Consider the following 20,255-nt stretch of genomic DNA (forward strand, 5'->3'; position numbering starts at 1 on the left):
TAATCTACTGGAACTTTTTGAGGATGTAACTGGTAAAATAGATAAGGGAGAGCCAGTGGATGTGGTGTATTTGGACTTTCAGAAGGCTTTCGATAAGGTCCCGCATAAGAGATTAGCGTGTAAAGTTAATGCACATGGGATTGGGGGCAAGGTACTGACTTGGATAGAGAACTGGTTGGCAGACAGGAAGCTAAGAGTTGGAATAAATGGGTCTTTTTCCGAGTGGCGGGCAGTGACTAGTGGGGTACCGCAGAGATCGGTCCTAGGACCCCAGCTATTCACAATATATATAAATGATCTAGACGAGGGAACTTGATGTAACATCTCCAAGTTTGCAGATGACACAAAGCTGGGTGGGCGTGTGTGCTGTGAGGAGAATGCCGAGAAACTCCAGTATGATTTGGACAGGTTGGGTGATTGGGCAGATGCAGTATAATGTGGATAAATGCGAGGTTATCCACTTTGGTAGCAAAAACAGGAAGGCAGATTATTTTCGGAACGGCAATAGATTGGGAGAATGGAAAGTGCAACGAGACCTGGGTGTCCTTGTAGTCCAGTCGCTGAAGGTAAGCATGCAGGTGCAGCAGGCGGTTAAGAAGGCAAATGGTATGTTGGCCTTCGTAGCAAGAGGGTTCGAGTACAGGAACAAGGATGTCTTGCTGCAGTTGTACAGGGCCTTGGTGAGAGCACACATTGAGTATTGTGTGCAGTTTTGGTCGCCTTATTTGAGGAAGGATGTTCTTGCCATGGAGGGAGTGCAGCGAAGATTCATCAAACTGATACCTGGGATGGCAGGAATGATGTATGAGGAGAGATTGGGTCGATTGGGTTATACTCGCTGGAGTTTAGAAGAATGAGAGGGGATCTCATTGAAACTTATAAAATTCTGACAGGACTAGATAGACTAGATGCAGGAAGGATGTTCCTGATGGCCAGGGAGTCCAGAACCAGGGGTCACAGTCTAAGGATAAGGGGTAAGCCATTTACGACAGAAATGAAGAGGAATTTCTTCACCCGGAGAGTGGTGAACCTGTGGAATTCTCTACCACAGAAGGCAGTTGAGGCCAATTTGTTAGATATATTTCTTAAGGCTAAAGGGATATGGGGAGAAGGCAGGGACAGGTTACTGAGTTTGGATGATCAGCCATGATCTCATTGAATGGCGGAGCAGGTTCGAGGGGCCGAATGGCCTACTCCTGCTCCTATCTTCTATGTTTCTGTGTTCACTATTTTTCTACCAAGTTGGTTAGTATTATGATAAAAACATTCTGAGGTATCTTCAGCATTTGTTTGACATTGATTTAAGCTTGGCTTTCAGGTTCATATGGCTTTTTCAGGTCTTCTATTACCCATATGTATTTGGATCAGTAGGGAATTATCTGTTACATGTGAGCTATTTGGAAATTGTCCACTGGTTTTAAAAAATACCCCAGAAAAAGCCTGTGTGCAATTCAGGAAAAACTCCAGGAATTTCTTCTCTAATTCCTTAAGGTAATCGAGCTAGCTCCAGGAGACTTATATTGCCTGTAAGTCATTCCATTCACAACTAACTAGCAACTCTAATAATCAACCTCTTCTCTCAAGAACCTGCCAAGCTCCATTTTAAAGAACTGTAGTGCCACCATACTCTACCTGTCCTGGCAGTTTTTCCAAAAGGTTGAAGTTCTCTGTGGAGTGAAATATGTGGCTTCTAACCTCTTTGCCTACAGATTTTATAACATGACATCCATTTTAAATAACCTGTCTAGTCAGTCTATATCCAATCCTTTCATAATTTTAAAATCTTAAATCATCCAGATCCATGCCTAAGTTTCTCCATAGTACAGTAAGTAACTCTAACACTTGGAGCCTGACCTCGCAACTAAGAGTTCTATGATTCGGTATCATCTTGATCATCCTTCTTTGCACCTTGTGTAGAGCCTCAATATCCTTCACTATGTGCGGAGACCAGATGCCTACATATAGTACTGTGTTTTATACTTGATTGTCCTAGCAATGTAATCTAAAATCTGATTTATTTTCCCTATAAACACCTCACATTGCATTTGTAATGGGTGATTAGCAAATATTTCCCAGACTCCTTTCTTGATCCATTACCACAAATGTATACCTCTGCATAATTTAGTACATGCCTGGAGTTTCCGAACCCCAAGTGCATGACGTAGAGTTATGACGGAGTGCATCACAGGAGTTACAGATTTTCGACCCAAAGTTTTTAGGATGAGCTAAATATTGTGTCTGAGCATGGTGTTTTCCACTAATTTGGAGAGAACTGGAGGAAATGATGACTATCTTGTACTATTTTCAGTGCATATCCAAAGGCAGTAAGAATCGTTGTTCACCCTGTGGTATGCTATCTTAAATACTTCAAGCATAAGGTCAGGTTAGAAGTACAGGCTCTATGGGAAGTGACATTTTGCATTGAGCATCGGCAAAATGTGTTGGGAAGTAGCCCAAATTGTAACTACAATCACCACAGCAAAACCTGATCTGACTGTATGCTCCAAATGCGCACATTTTCCAGTAGTTAAAATGGTCAAGACTAAGTAGAAGTCAGAGGCAATTTTCAGCCAAATGATAATAGAAATCTGGTGGACCAAAAGAGCATTGATGCTGACACGAGAGAACCTGAAATGGAAATTGTGCTACTTCATATCATCTTGAACGCGCAGTGCTCTGCAGCTTCAATGCAGCCGGCTCACCGGCTTTTAAATAGGAAAAAACCATGCATGTACGCTATTATGACTGGGCCGCGCAGCCCCATAAAGGGGCTGTAGTGTCCGTGTGTTGATAAAGACACTGAAGACAGGAGTTGGTTCATAGGTATTTACTAAGCAAAGTCTGGGGGGGGGTTCTAACGGATATACACAATACACAGGCTTATATAGCCCGAGTGGCAATCACCGGCACCACAGCACACCTGGGGCTCTTAAAGGCACATACACTACAATTCCTCCCCTTTTAGCTAACCAGTACATCATATTTTAAGTAATTATTAATTTACATGTTATAAGCAAAATAATATACATTGCTGTAGTTAATTAATTATAAGTCAGTCTCTCGGGAGGCTTCCTGACTCGGTCCGGATAACGCCTCGGGGGTGTAGTAGTTTCTGGTGGTGTAGTAGGTTCTTCTGGCAGGGCTGATTCGGCTTGAATGCCAGTGTCGGGTTCATCGGGTTCCAGTATCACCGGATCGGAGGTAGATACGGGTATCTCTACTTCATCGTTAGATGTATAGAGTTGTGGTGTAGGTTGTCCCTTTTCGGATGACTTTATGATTTGGTCAGCATGACGCCTTATTATGCTTTCTCCGATGTCCACGGTAAACATCAGTGGTCCTAGTCGTGTGTAGATAGTTCCAGGCTGCCATTTCTCGGTACGGTAGTCCCGAGCCAAAACTTGTTGACCTATCTGGAAGGTTCTAGTTGGCCTTTCATGCATGCCTTGAAACTGCCGGTTCTCCACGTCCCTTCTGATGTTGGGCTTGACCAAATCCAGCCGGCATCTTAGGTTTCTATTGAAGAACATCATGGCGGGAGTTTGGTTGGTAACCATATGTGTTGCATTCCTGTATGCGAATAAGAAGTTATCCACCTTCTGCTGAAGTTTTATGTCTTCATTACCCATGGCCTTCTTGAAGGTCTGGACAAACCTTTCCGCCAATCCATTGGTGGCGGGATGGTATGGGGCGGATGTGTAGTGCTTAACCCCATTGTTTTTTAAGAACTTTCTGAATTCTTCGGACACAAATTGCGGTCCATTATCAGAACAGATCTCTTCCGGCAGCCCATTCCTGGCAAATATGGTCCTTAATACTGTGATGGGTTTTTCCGTGGTGGTGGAGGACATCTTTATTACCTCCGGCCACTTGGAGTGTGCATCAACCGCGATTAAGAACATTGAGTCCATAAATGGACCAGCAAAGTCGATGTGTACCCTTTGCCAGGGATATGAGGGCCACTCCCATGGATGTAGAGGGGCTTGTGGTGGAGCGTTTTGGACCTTCTGGCATCCTAGGCAGCTCTTGGTCATTTCTTCGATGTCTCCATCGATACCTGGCCACCATACAAACGCCCTGGCTAGGTTCTTCATTTTCACTCCACCCAGATGCCCCTCGTGAAGCTCCTTTAGCACTTTATCCTGGAGTTTGGGTGGAATCACCACTCTGGATCCACACATCAAGGTTCCTCGGCACACTGACAGCTGTTCTCTTCTTTGCGAGAATGCTGGCAACAGTGGTTCGCCATGTGCTGGCCATCCCTTCACTGTTAAATCGTAGACCCGTGAAAGAGTCGGGTCATTTCTCGTTTCCCTTTCAATGGCAGAATTTGTTACTGGTAGACATTCCACTATGGTAGAGTGGAACATCTCCATTGGGTCTACTGTAGGTGCCTCTTCTACTGTTGGCAACGGTAGGCGCGATAAACCGTCAGCATTCCCATGCTGTTTTGACCCTTTGTATTCTATGTTGTATTGGTGTGCCCCTAGAAAAAGGGACCACCTCTGTAGCCTTTGTGCTGTCATAATGGGAACACCCTTTTTAGGGTTGAATATGGAGATGAGGGGTTGATGGTCAGTCAACAAGGTAAATTTTTGTCCGTGTAGTTAATGGTTGAATTTCTTTACTCCCCATACCAGGCTGAGTGCTTCCCTGTCGATTTGGGCATAGTTACGCTCAGCTGAGTTCAATGAGCGTGACGCAAAAGCTATCGGCCGTTCCGAGCCATCAGGGAATTTATGCGATAATACTGCTCCTATGCCGTAAGGGGATGCATCGCACGCCAGTCTGATTGGCAGTGATGGGTTGTAATGAGCCAAAACTTCTTTGGATGTGATTAAGTCTTTGCATTTATGGAAGGCACTTTTGCAGTCTTCGTTCCATTTCCAAATTACTCCTGTTTGTAGCAGTTCATTAAGAGGGTGTAGAAGAGTTGATAAGTTCGGTAAAAATTTATGATAGTAATTTATTAATCCCAGGAACGACTAATTGTGAAACATTTTCAGGTGCTGGGGCTTTTATGACCGCCTCAATTTTTTCAGGTGACTTATGCAACCCATCCTTATTTATTATGTGGCCACAATATGATATTTGATTTCGGAAAAATTCGCACTTGGGGCGATTTGCTCGTAGGCCCCGTTCTCTCATCCTATTGAGCACCTGCTCTAAATTGGCAAGGTGCTCGTTGTCGTTTTCTCCTGTTACAAGGATGACGTCTAGGTAGCATTGAGTCCCCGGAATCCCTTGGAGGACTTGCTCCATAGCTCTTTGCCAGATAGCTGGAGCGGATGCTACTCCGAAAACCAGTCGATTGTACTGGTACAGACCTTTGTGTGTATTTATCGTGAGATTTTTTTTAGAGGCCTCTTCAACCTCCATCTGTAGATATGCCTGTGCCAAGTCAATTTTGGTGAAACGTTTCCCTCCGGATAGTGAGGCGAAAATATCTTCTATCGTCGGAAGAGGATACTGTACCGTGTGAAGGACCGGGTTTACAGTCACCTTGAAGTCTCCACAGATGCGAATTTTTCTCTGTTCTTCAGATTTATCATTCTTCAATGCTTTCTTCATGACTGGGACGATGGGTGTTGCCCACTCGCTCCAATCTATTTTAGATAATACGCCTGCCTTTTCCAAGTTCTCCAGCTCTGCCTCGACTGCTGGACGAATTGCGTATGGCACCGGTCTTGCCTTAAAAAACTTGGGAATTGCTGCATCTTCCACTTTTATTGAGGTGGTGATGCCTTTCAAGGTTCCTAGTTTCTCTTGAAACACTTCCTTGGCGTTGGCCAAGATGTTTTTTAATCGTTCAGGTATGACGTCATCATCATTTTTTTCCTTACTGGTCACCGTCAGTGCCTGAATGGAGTGCCAGTCTAAACGTATTTTTCTGATCCATTCACGTCCCAACAGCGGTGGACCGCCATCTTGTAGAACGTATAAATACAACTTCTGTATTTCCTTGCCGTTGTATACAACAGGCACCTTTATTTTTCCTTTGGGGTATACTTTCTGCCCCGTATATGTTTTCAAGATAATGGATGTGTCTTTTAAAGGTATATGCGGAAATAGCCGCTCGTAATCCCGTCGATTTACGACGGTCAGAGCTGATCCTGTATCTAGCTCCATTTTAACTGGGGACCCTGCTATTGTGAGGGTAACCCAAATGGTCTGGTAATCTTCTTTGGCAATTACATTATGTAATTTGAGAGAGCTTAGTCTCTTGTTCCCGGAGTCGCTATCGCTCTTCTGGTCTTCGGAGCTACTGTCCGTCATCATTTGTACCTTTCTGTGCTTTTCCTTATTGATTCTTTTCCTGTTAGTGGATTTTTTGTTTTCAGATCGGCACACACGTGGAATGTGTCCCATCTTTCAGCATCGCCTGCATGCTTTTTCCTTGAACCAGCAGTCCCTCTGGTCATGGGTGGATTTGCCGCAGCGATAACATCTCTCGAAACCCCGCGTCATTTCATGGGTGCCGAAATCCTGTGGCCTTTGCTGTATCTCTGCAGCTAGCTCCTATTGCACTGAAAGCCTTGTCTAGTGTTAAATTTTTCTCAGAAGATAGGTTTTTTTGTGTTTCTACACTTAGGGGATCGCAGATGAATTTGTCTCGCAGAGAATCTGCCAGTCCTGCCTCGAATTGGCAGTGTAGGGTATCAACAATCTCCTTAAAATTCTTGTCCATCGGTTCGGCTGGAGTGATTAAGTTTCATAACAGCTTGTATGTCTTTGCGCCCATTAGATCCAGAAGTACTGAAGCTTTTTTTTCATCTTCTATTCCATTTGCGGTGCAATATACCTCCACTCTTTCCACATGTGGTCCAATCCTCTATCTCTATCAAAAACATCAATATTGCCAAAATTAGGCATCTTAGAAAAGATATGGCGCTTCCCGAGCTTTTCTTTCTTTTCTGTAGAAAAGATATGGCACTTCCCGCGCTTTCCGCCGCTGCTGCCGATGACAACGCTGTTTACTGCGGTTTACGTTTGTTTTATTTTTTTATTTATTGTTGGAGACTCGTTTCCGTCGGAGTTTCTCTCCAGGTCTGAATGCTGACCTGCTTGCCGCGCCGGCCGTCTCCCGCGTGCTCCCTCCCAGTCCGTTATTGCTTGCCTCCGATTTCGCTGCCTGTCTCAGCTGTAGAGCCAGCCGCTGGAGCCCCAGCCTGACGCCCAGCAAAGATTAGCGCAGTACCTGCCACCAGCTTGGCCAGCTGGTGAAACCACAGCTTCTCTCACTTCCTTGAGTCTTCAGGACGCCCGAGGAATCGATGCCCTTGAGGTGCTGCCGAATTGCAGGGAAGTCCGTTTCCACTTCGTCGCCACTGTAGTGTCCGTGTGTTGATAAAGACACTGAAGACAGGAGTTGGTTCATAGGTATTTACTAAGCAAAGTCTGGGGGGGGTTCTAACGGATATACACAATACACAGGCTTATATAGCCCGAGTGGCAATCACCGGCACCACAGCACACCTGGGGCTCTTAAAGGCACATACACTACAGGGGCCGTGCACCTTTTTTAAAAATAAAAAAAAATAAAAATTGAAGGCGACATTGTTGACCAGAAAAAGAAGTTACTTAAACATTATTTTTTACACATGTTATCAGATAGACATTTTGATAGCTTAATAAAAAAAAAAATCCTTCCGCAGTTAAAGGGGTCTTACAAGTTGCTTGACAGCAAGCAGGAAATCTGGATGATACCCCCTTCTCCCCACCGCCCCTTCCCCAAATCCTTCACCCAGTGATACTGAGATCAATATGAAAAGGTTAGTTAGGAAGGCAAAGAGAAACGACAAAATTAAATTATCAAGGAATATAAAACAAAATAGTAAATTATTCTACAGATACATAAATAACAAGAAAAATCAGGATAGGGATAGGGTCACTAATGGATACACATGATAAAGACACGGGTAATGACCGTGAAATGGACTGGCGGACAGCTAATGTGATTCCTATATATAAAAAGGGAGCTAGAACAAGTCCAGAGAACTATTGACCAGTTAGCTTAATGTCGGTGGTAGGAAAGATAATGGCATCCTTATTCAAAGATGCAACAGAAAAATATGTCGGCATAGACTTCAAAAGGGAAGGTCATGCTTGATCAAACTTATTGAATTCTTTTAAAGAAGTAACAGAAAGGATAGACAAGGGTAATGTAGTAGACACAATATATTTGGATTTTCAAAAAAACCTTCGACGAGGCACCACATAGTACAGGAAACTTTGTGATATCCGGCACCGACGGGACCGGCGTGTTGCAGATCTATCAAAACTGCCGGACATACAAAGTTAATGTTGAAGCATACGGAGGTTTTCATCTCCGTATCTGACAACAAACACCTGTTGCTTAGCAACAGCTTCTAAAGAGTCGGCTGCAGCTGCAAGCGTCTCTAGCTGAAGCTGTTGCTATAGCTACAGACCTTGCAGTGCCTGACTGGGGGGAAAAAAAGAACGAGAACTAAAAAAAACTTATAGAAAACGGCTCCTGATTTTTGCCGTTAGATCGAGTATTCCGGACATACAACCTCCGGATAAATCAAAGTTTCCTGTAGACTGATGACTAAGGTCAGAATATGTGGAGTCAGGGGACAAGTAGCAGAATGGCTGCAAAATAGAAAACCGAGTAGGGGTTGAAGGCTGGCAAGTTTCCCAGATTGGCAAATGATGGAAAGTGCTGTTCCACAAGGGTCGGTGCTGTGACGACTTGTTTACCATTTAAAAAAAACGATTTGGACTTTGGAATCAGAAATGCAATTTAAAAATTTGTAGATGACACCAAATTGGCAGGAGTAGTGAAAACAGAGGAGGGCTGCAACAAAATACAGGAAGACATTAATAAACTTGCAGAATGGGTGTGTATTTGGCAGATAAACTTCAGTATAGGAAAGTGTAGTAGATTTTGGTAGGAAGAATATGGAGGCCACACACTCCTTGGAAAATAAGTGTCTAAATGGGGTAGAGGAACAGGGAGATCTGTGGAGACAGATACACAGATCACTAAAAGTAGTGATGCAGGTTAATAAGACCATTTTTATAAAAGCAAACAAAGCACTGGGCTTCATTTCTAGAGGAATAGAATTGAAAAGCAAAGAAGCTATGTTAAACTTGAATAAATCCTTATTTAAACCACACTTGGAATACTGTGAACAGTTGTGGTCTCCGTATTATAAAAAGGATGAAGAGGCACTGGAGAAGGTGCAAAAAAGATCTACAAGAATAATACCCGAACTGAGAGGTTATACCTATCGGGAAAAACTGAACATAGAAACATAGAAGATAGGAGCAGGCGTAGGCCATTCGGCCCCTCGAGCCTGCTCCGCCATTCAATAAGATCATGGATGATCATCCAAATTCAGTACCCTGTTCCTGCCTTCTCTCCATATTCCTTCATCCCTTTAGCCTTAAGAAATATATCCAACTCCTTCTTGAATATATTTAATGAATTGGCCTCTACTGCCTTCTTTGGCAGAGAATTCCACAGGTTCACCACTCTCTGGGTGAAGAAATTCCTCCTCATCTCTGTCCTAAATGGCTTACCCCTTATCCTTAGACTGTGACCCCTGGTTCTGGACTCCCCGACCATCGGGAACATCCTTCCAGCATCTAGCCTGTCTAGTCCTGTTAGAATTTTATAAGTTTCTATGAGATCCCCTCTCATTCTTCTAAACTCCAGCAAGCACAAGCCCAATTGACCCAATCTCTCCTCATACTTCATTCCTGCCATCCCAGGTATCAGCCTGGTGAATCTTCGCTGCACTCCTTCCATGGCAAGAACATCCTTCCTCAGATAAGGCGACCAGAACTGCACACAATACTCAAGATGTGGTCTCACCAAGGCCCTGTACAACTGCAGCAAGACATCCTTGTTCCTGAACTCAAACCCTCTTGCTACGAAGGCCAATTTGCCTTCTTAACCGCCTGCTGCACCTGCATGCTTACCTTCAGCGACTGGTGCACAAGGACGCCCAGGTCTCGTTGCACTTCCCCTTCTCCCAATCTATTGCCATTCAGAAAATAATCTGTCTTCCTGTTTTTGACACCAAAGTGGATAACCTCGCATTTATCCACGTTATATTGCATCTGCCATGCTTCTGCCCAATCACCCAACCTGTCCAAATCATCCTGGAGTTTCTCGGCATCTTCCTCACAGCACACACGCCCACCCAGCTTTGTGTCGTCTGCAAACTTGGAGATATTACATCTAGTTCCCTCGTCCAGATCATTAATATATATTGTGAATAGCTGGGGTCCAAGGACTGATCCCTGCGGTACCCCACTAGTCACTGCCTGCCACTCGGAAAAAGACCCGTTTATTCCAACTCTTTGCTTTCAGTTCTCTATCCAAGTCAATACCTTGCTCCCAATCCCATGTGCCTTAATTTTACACGCTAATCTCTTATGTGGGACCTTATCAAAAGCCTTTTGAAAATCCAAATACACCACATCCACTGGTTCTCCCTTATCTCACCAGTTACATCCTCAAAAAATTCCAGTAGGTTAGTCAAGAACGATTTACCTTTTGTAAATCCATGTTGACTTTGTCCGATCTGGTCACTTTTTTCCAAGTGCTCTGCTATTACATCCTTTATTATGGACTCTAGCATTTTCCTCACTACCGATGTCAGGCTGGGGCTCTTCTCTAGAAAAGAGAAGACTGAAGGGTGACCTGATGGAGATCTTTAAGATTATGAAAGGGTTTCATGGGGTAGATGTAGAGATGGTGTTCCACTTGTGGGCGAGACCAGAATTAGGAGGCATAAATATAAGATAGTCACTAATAAATCTAAAAGGGAATTCAAGAGATACTTCTTTACCCAGAGAATGTGGAACTCACTACCACAAGGAGTTGTTGAGGTAACTAGCATAGATGCATTCAAGGGGAAGCTAGATAAATAAATGAGGGAGAAAGGAATAGAAGGTTATCAAGATGGGGTTAGATGAAGAGGGAAGGGAGGAGGCTTGTGTGGAGCATAAACAACAGCATGGATTTGTTGGGCCAAATGGCCTGTTTCTGTGCTGTAAATACTTAGTAATACTTTGTAATAGTGGCATCCTAATTACTGCCTGGCTGACATCAAATAACTTGGCACAGTCCCAGAGTCAACACTGAGACCTTCTAATGCAAAGCTAAGTACCCAATGTGCCATGTTTTCTTAATACTTTTTTAAGTTGCTGTTTTGTTTTACAGCACAAAGAAAATTTCTCAGTGTGAATGCCCAATCTTTGAACGTAACTGTTGTGTATAAAATGTAGTTAGTTACAATTGCTGTTCTGCCCATTTTTACCCAAGTTCTTTAATGTGTATGAAATTGAGATTATTTTCACATATACAGAGGAGTGTGGATAAGAAGACCTGCCCAGTTTACACACAACTTTGTTTCAAAAGCTGATTTTCTTTTTAAAACTTGCGTGAGTTTAAAATGCAGGGTGATGCTCTAATTTGTACTATTATTATTCTAGCTCTTGGTGGTGGATGTTATGACTGGCCAGATAACAAAAATTCCCATGCTGAAGGATCGAGAACAGTCCAATGTCGTAATGGACCAACAAGGTTGTGGTATCCATGCCATTGAACTGAACCCTTCTCGTACCTTGTTGGCTACTGGAGGAGACAACCCAAACAGCATTGCAGTTTATCGACTGCCAACTCTGGATCCTGTTTGTGTGGGAGATGTAAGTTCTTTATCATCTAAATTGCAGGAGTTCATTTGTTAAAGTGAAGGTGAAGATTAAATTGAAGACTTCAAACCTCAAAAACATAAGCAAGCAACTTGAACATTTGAATTCAAATTTTTTTTTAAATTTGACCATTGTCTAAAAGCTTGAACTAGATTGTTTCCTTAACTGCGGAACTAATTTGTAAATGGTCTTTTCTAGGATGGACACAAAGACTGGATTTTTTCGATTGCATGGGTTAGTGATACAATGGCTGTTTCTGGTGAGTTTCAAACAAGTTTGCTGCACTGCTTATCAACTTAATTTAATTAAAATGGTTATTTGCAATCAAATGTTAAGCATTAAAGATGTGCACCATGATTGCAATATTCTGTACCTAGTTTACTTTTTTATTTAAAAAAAAAAAAGGATGACGGCCAGGGTGCAGAACTGTATGTTGTCCTTAAAGTGTAAATAATTCTGTTAATTTCAGTCATGCCAAGGAAAGGAATATTCATCATAGACTCAAAATGTTGTCCTATTTTTAAAGGCCACACAGTGTCTTGTGATATTAGACCAAAATTCCGCGCAATTAAAATTGCCTTGAGCATGCTCAACTTTATTTTGAGCATCAGTCTCAGGGCATGCTGATGCAATGTTTTGCCCTTGGCTTTGTTTCCCATCTTTTTGATTATGTGCTTTAATATCATTTTTTTTGTTTCCCTGCTGTACAAGGTCAAGCTAAACTGGTTGATTGACCCTTATTCAAAAATGTTTAATTCTTTGTTGCCGGTTACTCAGTGCTTCACTTTTTGTCGGCTGGTATAGAATCATAATACATTATAGCACAGAAACATCAGGTCCTACCTATACTTTGCTCCATGTGAGCTACTTAGTCTAATCCTGCTCTTCTGCTTGCTCTCCATACCCTTATTCCTCTTTTTCAAACAACTGTCTAATTTTATTTCAAAACAATTTATGGATCCAGCTTCAATAATGATTTTATGGCAGAGAATTTCACATTATAACCAGCATCTGTGTGAAGAAATTTTTCTGTCACTATTTACCTCATCATAATCTTGATGACCTCTATCAGGTCACCCTTAAATCTTCACAGCTATAGTGGGGGGAAAAAGTAGCTTCTCTAGTCTCTTTTCATAACTGTAACTCAATAAAAGCCGTATCTGCTCCGACGATGCCACCTTCCACACCAGTGCTTCCGACATGTCTTCCTTTTTCCACAACCGAGGCTTCCCCTCTACCGTGGTTGACACGGCCTTCGACCGTGTCTGTTCTATTTCCCGCACTTCTGCCTTCACCCCTGCCCCTCCCTCCCAGAACCACGATAGGGTTCCCCTTGTCCTCACCTTTCACCCCACCAGCCTCCACATTCAATGGATCATCCTCCGCCATTTCCGCTACCTCCAAAGTGATCCCACCACCAAACGCATCTTCCCCTCCCCTCCCCTTTCAGCATTCCGTAGGGACCGCTCCCTCCGAGACACCCTAGTCCACTCCTCTATCACCCCAAACAGCCCTTCCCCTTCGCCTGGCACCTTCCCGTGCAAGTGCAGGAGATGTAACACCTGCCCCTATACCTCCCCCCTTCCCACTGTCCAGGGCCCCAAACACCCCTTCCAGGTGAAACAGCGATTTACTTGCACTTCTTGCAATCTAGTATACTGTATTCGCTGCTCACGATGCGGTCTCCTCTACACTGGGGAGACCAAACGCAGATTGGGTGACCGCTTTGCGGAACACCTCCGTTCAGTCCGTAAGGGTGACCCCGAGCTTCCGGTCGCCTGTCATTTTAATTCACCGCTCCATTCCCACTCGGACCTCACCGTCCTTGGCCTCTTGTATTGTTCCATGGAAGCTCAACGTAAACTCGAGGAACAGCACCTCGTCTTCCGATTAGGCACTTTGCAGTCTTCCGAACTCAATATCGAGTTCAACAATTTCAGATCATAACCTCGGCCCCTATTACTTTTTTACTTATAATTTTTTCCACCCCTTTGTTTTGGGTCTTCCATTCCTTTTGTTTCTCTCTCCCACCTGGCAGCTGTCTCTTACCTGCCAGTACACTTCACACCTAATCTCAGCTGTCTTTTGTCTCCACTGGCCTATTACCATCTCGTCTGGTTTCGAATACCTTTTATTGTCTCTTTTACTTCTTTTGTTCGATCGCAGCCCTGCCTTCGATCTATTTTATTTTCTTTCCAGTTTTGAAGGAGGGTTTCGACTCGAAACATCAACTCAAATTTCTCTCCACGGATGTTGCCTGACCACCTGAGTTTTTCCAGCATTTTCTATTGTTATTAAGGACTTAATGAACCTGCACTTCACCTTTTCCACTGCTTTTATACCCTTCCTGAGAGTGGTAGCGCAGAGTTGGTCAGAAATGGAGTGCATCAGAAAGAGTGTAAAAATTGGGAATTTGGTGAGAGTGGAAGTCTCTGGTAAGTAGTTGCTGAGTAGGGTTCAAACTGAATTTTAGTTTAACATTTTGAATTTAACTTGGAACTGTAAAAATTGTGAAAGAAACTGCAACTTGGCCAACAGTTAACAGAAACTGCCTGTCAGTGGTAATTAACAGTTAACAGCCAATCAGCTGTAAGCGTTTGCCGGAATAGGGGCTAATTACTGTGAGCAGGAAGCTGAGTGAAGACTTGTAACTTGGGTGTGGCTAAGAGGTGTATACAAGTAAACAGTATCTGCTGACGCAGAGTTGGTCAGAAACTCAGTGCATCATAATCAGTGTAAAAGTTGGGAATTTGCTGAGCGTGGGAATTCAGTGCAGAGTGGAAGGAGGTGCTGCTTTTTGCCTCTAATACTTGCAGTGGTTCATGTTGCATGTAAATATTTAATTTAATCTACCGAGTACTTAAATTGATCAAGTAATAAGTTTAAAAAAAATAAACTAAGTTGATTAAATACATAAACTTTAATTCATTAAATAAAACAAGGTTAGATAGAGATGGCAGTGCAGGAGGTGTGCCGCAACTGCAGCATGTGGGAGTTTGTGGAGAACATTGTGATCCTGGACAACCATGTTTGTAGCAAGTGTCTGCATCTCGAGGAACTTCAGGTCAGAGTTGTTGAGCTGGAGTCCGAGGTGCAGACATTATGGGGCATTAGGGAGGGAGAGAGTTATTCGGACACTTTGATCCAGGATGCAGTCACACCCCTTAGGTTAGGTCTGGTTAGTGATCAGGGACAGGAGGGTGTGGTGTGACTGTGACTCACACCGGAGCAGTGCTAGACGAGCCTTGGCCCTTATCTATACTTGCTTCCTGTGTGGATGAGGGCAAAGTCTGCAGCGTGGATGAGCAAACTGACCATGGCACCGTGGTACAGGAGGCCATTCAAGGTGGGGTGGGGGGGGAATAGTGAAACGGAATGTTGTAGTGGTAGGGGACAGTATAGTCGGGGGTGCGGTGGGGGAAGGATGGATACTGTTTTCCGCAGCTGCGACCGGGAGTTCTAAAGGCTGAGTTGCCTGTTTGGGTTAAGGATACCTTCTCGTAGCTGGAGAAGAACTTGGAGGGGGAGGATCCAGTTGTCGTGGTCCACGTAGGAACCACTGACAGAGGTTGAACAAGAATAGGTGTTTCTGAGAGTTTGAGGAGCTAGGGTCAAAATTTAAATGCAGAACCTCTGGATTGTTATCTCAGCCATACGCAAATTGGCATACGGACAAACAGATTAGAAGGATAACTGCATGGCTGAAAGACTGGTGTGGGATGTAGGAGTTTCGCTTCATGAGTCACTGGCACGAGTACTGAGGAAAGAGCGAGTTGTTGCATTGGGATGGGCTCCACTTAAGTCAGGCTGGGACCAGTGTTCTGGCAAATCGAATAACTAGGGAAGTAGACAGGGCTCTAAACGAATGAAGGGGCGTAGGAGGATTCAGGAAAGGGTAAATTCAAAAGCAGTAAGAAAAATGTCATGGCTGTAGAGCAGAGTAGCGATTTGTGTAAAAATAAGCAGTGTGGGTCAGGAAGGGACAGAGCTTAAAGGTAATCCCAGTTTCTCCGTCTCCGCCGCGTCTGTTCTGACGATGCCACCTTCCTTACCGTTGCTTCCGACATGTCTTCCTTTTTTCTCAACAGAGGATTCCTCTCCACTGTGGTTGACACGGCCCTTGACCGTGTCCGTTCTATTTCCTGCACTTCTGCTCTCACCCTTTCCCCTCCCTCCCAGAACCACGATAGGGTTCCCCTTGTCCTCACCTTTCACCCCACCAGCCTCCACATTCAACGGATCATCCTCCGCCATTTTCGCCACCTCCAGTGTGATCCCACCACCAAACACATCTTCCCCTCACCTCCCCTTTCAGCATTCCGAAGGGACCGCTCCCTCTGCGACACCCTGGTCCACTCAATCACCCCCAACAGCCCTTCTCCTTCACCTGGCACTTTCCCGTGCAAGTGCAGGAGATGCAACACCTGCCCTTTTACCTCCTCCCTTCCCACTGTCCAGGGCCCCAAACACCCCTTCCAGGTGAAACTGCGATTTACTTGTACTTCTTGCAATTTTATATACTGTATTCGCTGCTCACGATGCGGTCTCCTCTACATTGGGGAGACCAAACGCAGATTGGGCGACTGCTTTGCGGAACACCTCCGTTCAGTCCGTAAGGGTGACCCTGAGCTTCCGGTCACCTGTCACTTTAATTCTCCACTTCGCTCCCACTCTGATCTCTCTGTCCTCGGCCTATTACATTGTTCTAATGAAGCTCAACGTAAGCTCGAGGAACAGCACCTCATATTTCGATTAGGCACTTTACAACCTGCCGGACTCAACATAGAGTTCAACAATTTCAGATAATAATCCCTGCCCCCAGTTTTCATGCAGTATGATTTTGCCATTCCCATTTGCAACATTTTCACAGCATGTTCTTTCAATTCCTTCCTCCCGTCCTAAACCCCTCTTTCCCCCCCCCCCCCCCCCCCCAACCATCTCTGCACCTGCTTAAAATCTGTTACATTTCCAGCTTTTGCCCAGTTCTGATGAAGGGTCCCAGACCTGAAACGTTAACTCTGTTTCTCTCTCCACGGATGCTGCCTGGCCTGCTGAGTATTTCCAGCATTTTCTGTTGTTGTTAAAGTTAATTGGGCATCGGTGACTAAGGTGACATCGGGGAAAAATAGAAAAAGGTTAAAGTTAAAGGCACCAAAATCTGTGCGAAGCATTCGCAACAAAATAGATTAATTAATAGCACAGGAAGAAATAAATGGATTTGATCTAATAGACATTACGGAGATGTGGTTGCAGAGTGACCAAGTTTCGAAACTAAATATTCCAGGATACTTCACTTTTGAAAGACATAAGCAAAATGGAAAAGGAGGGGGTAGCCCTGATAAAGGATGGGAAAAAGACAATAGAGAGAAAGGATCTTTCCTTGGAAAATCAACATGTAGAATCAGTTTGGGTGGAGCCAAGAAACAAGGGTCAGGAAACACTGTTGAGAGTAGTTTGTAGGCCCCCTAACAGTAGTTGTAATGTTGGGCACAGTATAAATCAGGCAACTAGAGGTGCATGGTGGTGGACCATTAAACAACTAACTGGAGGAGGAGGCTCCATGAATATCCCCATCCTCAATGATGGTGGAGCCCAGCACGTGAGTGCAAAAGACAAAGCTGAAGTATTTGCAACCATCTTTAGCCAGAAGTGCCGAGTGGATGATCCATATCTGCCTCCTCATGAGGTCCCCACCACCACAGAAGCCAGTCTTCAGCCAATTTGATTCACTCCATGTGATCTCAAGAAACGGCTGAGCGCACTGGATACAGCAAAGGCTGTGGGCCCCGACAACATCCCGGCTGTTGTGCTGAAGACTAGTGCTCCAGAACTAGCCGCGCATCTAGCCAAGATACAGCTCTAACACTGGCATCGATCCGACAATGTGGAATACTGCCCAGGTATGTCCTGTCCACAAAAAGCAGTATAAATCCAATCCGGCCAATTACCGCCCCATGAGTCTACTCTCAATCATCAGCAAAGTGATGAAAGGTGTCACCGACAATGCTATCAAGCAGCACTTACTCACTGATAACCTGCTCAATGATGCCCGGTTTGCGTTCCGCCAGGACCACTCGGCTTCAGACTTCATTATAGCCTTGGTCCAAACATGGACAAAAGAGCTGAATTCCAGAGATGAGATGAGAGTGACTACCCTTGACATCAAGGCAGCATTTGACCAAGTGTGGCATCAGGCAGCCCTAGTGAAACTCAAGTCAGTGGGTATCTGGGGTGGAAGACTCTCCACTGGCTGGCATCATACCTAGCACAAAGGAAGATGGTTGTGGTGGTTGAAGGTCAATCATCACAGCCCCAGGACATCGCTGCAGGAGTTCCTCAGGGCAGTGTCCTAGGCCCAACCATCTTCAGCTGCTTCATCAATGACCTTCCCTCCATCATAAGGTCAGAAATGGGGATGTTCGCTGATGATTGCACAGTGTTCAGTGCCATTCGCAACTGCTCAGATAGAAACATAGAAGATAGGAGCAGGAGTAGGCCATTCGGCCCCTCGAGCCTGCTCCGCCATTCAATGCGATCATGGCTGATCATCCAATTTCAGTACCCGGTCCCTGCTTTCTCCCCATACCCCTTGATCCCTTTAGCCTCAAGAAATATATCCAACTCCTTCTTGAATATATTTAATGTATTGGCCTCTACTGCCTTCTGTGGTAGAGAATTCCACAGGTTCACCACTCTGGGTGAAGAAATTCCTCCTCCATTTCTTTCCTAAATGGCCTACCCCTTATCCTTAGACTGTGACCCCTGGTTCTGGACTCCCCGACCATCGGGAACATCCTTCTTGCATCTAGTCTGTCCAGTCCTGTCAGAATTTTATAAGTTTCAATGAGATCCCCTCTCATTCTTCTAAACTCCAGCGAGTATAACCCAATCGACCCAATCTCTCCTCATACATCATTCCTGCCATCCCAGGTATCAGTTTGATGAATCTTCGCTGCACTCCCTCCATGGCAAGAACAACCTTCCTCAGATAAGGCGACCAAAACTGCACACAATACTCAATGTGTGCTCTCACCAAGGCCCTGTACAACTGCAGCAAGACATCCTTGTTCCTGTACTCGAACCCTCTTGCTACGAAGGCCAACATACCATTTGCCTTCTTAACCGCCTGCTGCACCTGCATGCTTACCTTCAGCGACTGGACTACAAGGACACCCAGGTCTCGTTGCACTTTCCATTCTCCCAATCTATTGCCGTTCCGAAAATAATCTGCCTTCCTGTTTTTGCTACCAAAGTGGATAACCTTGCATTTATCCACGTTATATTGCATCTGCCATGCTTTTGCCCAATCACCCAACCTGTCCAAATCATACTGGAGTTTCTCGGCATCCTCCTCACAGCACACACGCCCACCCAGCTTTGTGTCGTCTGCAAATTTGGAGATATTACATCTACAGGAAACTTTGTGCTATCCGGCAATCTGGAGCCACCGGCAAAAATCAGCTGCCGTTTTTTATTCTTTTTGTTTGTTTTTTTTGCTTTGTTTGAACAGTCAAGCTGTGCAAGGTCTGTAGCTATAGCAACAGCTTTAGGGCCACACCCGAGTGTTTAGAAGCTGTTGCTAAGCAACCGTGTTTGTTGTCAAATACGGAGCTAAGAATCTCCGTATCTCTCAACATTAACTCTGGAGAGTACGGCAGTTTTGAGGCAACGGCAGCAGCTCGGTCCTGTGGGTGCCGGATAGCACAAAGTTTCCTGTAGTTCCCTTGTCTAGATCATCATTAATATACAGGAAACATTCTGGTATCCGGCACGGACGGGACCGACGTGTTGCCGGTTCATCAACAATTCCGGATAACCGAGCGCTATAGTAAAAGATACGGAGCTCAGAGCGCCGTATAAAGCAACAAACTCTGTTGCTCAACAGCTTCAAAACAATTGGCACAAGTTGCAAGCGTCTCTGTAGCTTAGCAACAGCTTCAGCTACACCCTTGCACAGCAACAAATCAATTATAAAAAAAAAAAAAAAAAAGTAACTAAAAGTAAAAAAAAGTTACCTGAACCGACTCCTGAATTTTGCCGGTGGATAGAGCGTTCCGGTTATTTAGGGGCCGGTTAATCGAAAGTTTCCTGTATATTGTGAATAGCTGGGGCCCAAGGACCGATCCCTGCGGTACCCCACTAGTCACTGCTTGCCACTCAGAAAAAGACCCGTTTATTCCAACTCTTTGCTTTCTGTCTGCCAACCAGTTCTTTATCCAAGTCAATACCTTGCCCCCAATCCCATGTGCCTTAACTTCACACGCTAATCTCTTATGCGGGACCTTATCAAAAGCCTTCTGAAAGTCCAAATACACCACATCCACTGGTTCTCCCTTATCTATTTTACCAGTTACATCCTCAAAAAATTCCAGTAGATTAGTCAAGCACGATTTGCCTTTTGTAAATCCATGTTGACTTTGTCTGATCCTGTCACTATTTTCCAAGTACTCTGCTATTACATCTTTTATAATGGACTCTAGCATTTTCCCCACTACCGATGTAATTCCCCGTTTTCTCTCTACCACCTTTTTTGAATAGTGGGGTAACAATAGCTACCCTCCAATCCA

At 44.5% G+C, this 20,255-nt stretch overlaps 1 protein-coding gene across 2 annotated transcripts in view; it reads left to right on the forward strand.

Moving 5' to 3' along the window:
• Positions 1-20,255, forward strand: part of dcaf12 (DDB1 and CUL4 associated factor 12) — a 134,173-nt gene that overhangs the window by 56,834 nt on the left and 57,084 nt on the right. For both annotated transcript variants that reach the window (XM_085973798.1, XM_085973791.1), the window contains exons 3-4: positions 11,470-11,682; positions 11,887-11,947. In XM_085973798.1, coding sequence (XP_085829924.1) covers positions 11,470-11,682; positions 11,887-11,947 — 274 coding nt within the window. The remainder of the gene's footprint in view (positions 1-11,469; positions 11,683-11,886; positions 11,948-20,255) is intronic.

This window comes from Somniosus microcephalus, chromosome 2, assembly GCF_052327205.1.
Source record: "Somniosus microcephalus isolate GS21.2 chromosome 2, FLI_Smic_1.0, whole genome shotgun sequence".
Taxonomy (NCBI): domain Eukaryota; kingdom Metazoa; phylum Chordata; class Chondrichthyes; order Squaliformes; family Somniosidae; genus Somniosus; species Somniosus microcephalus.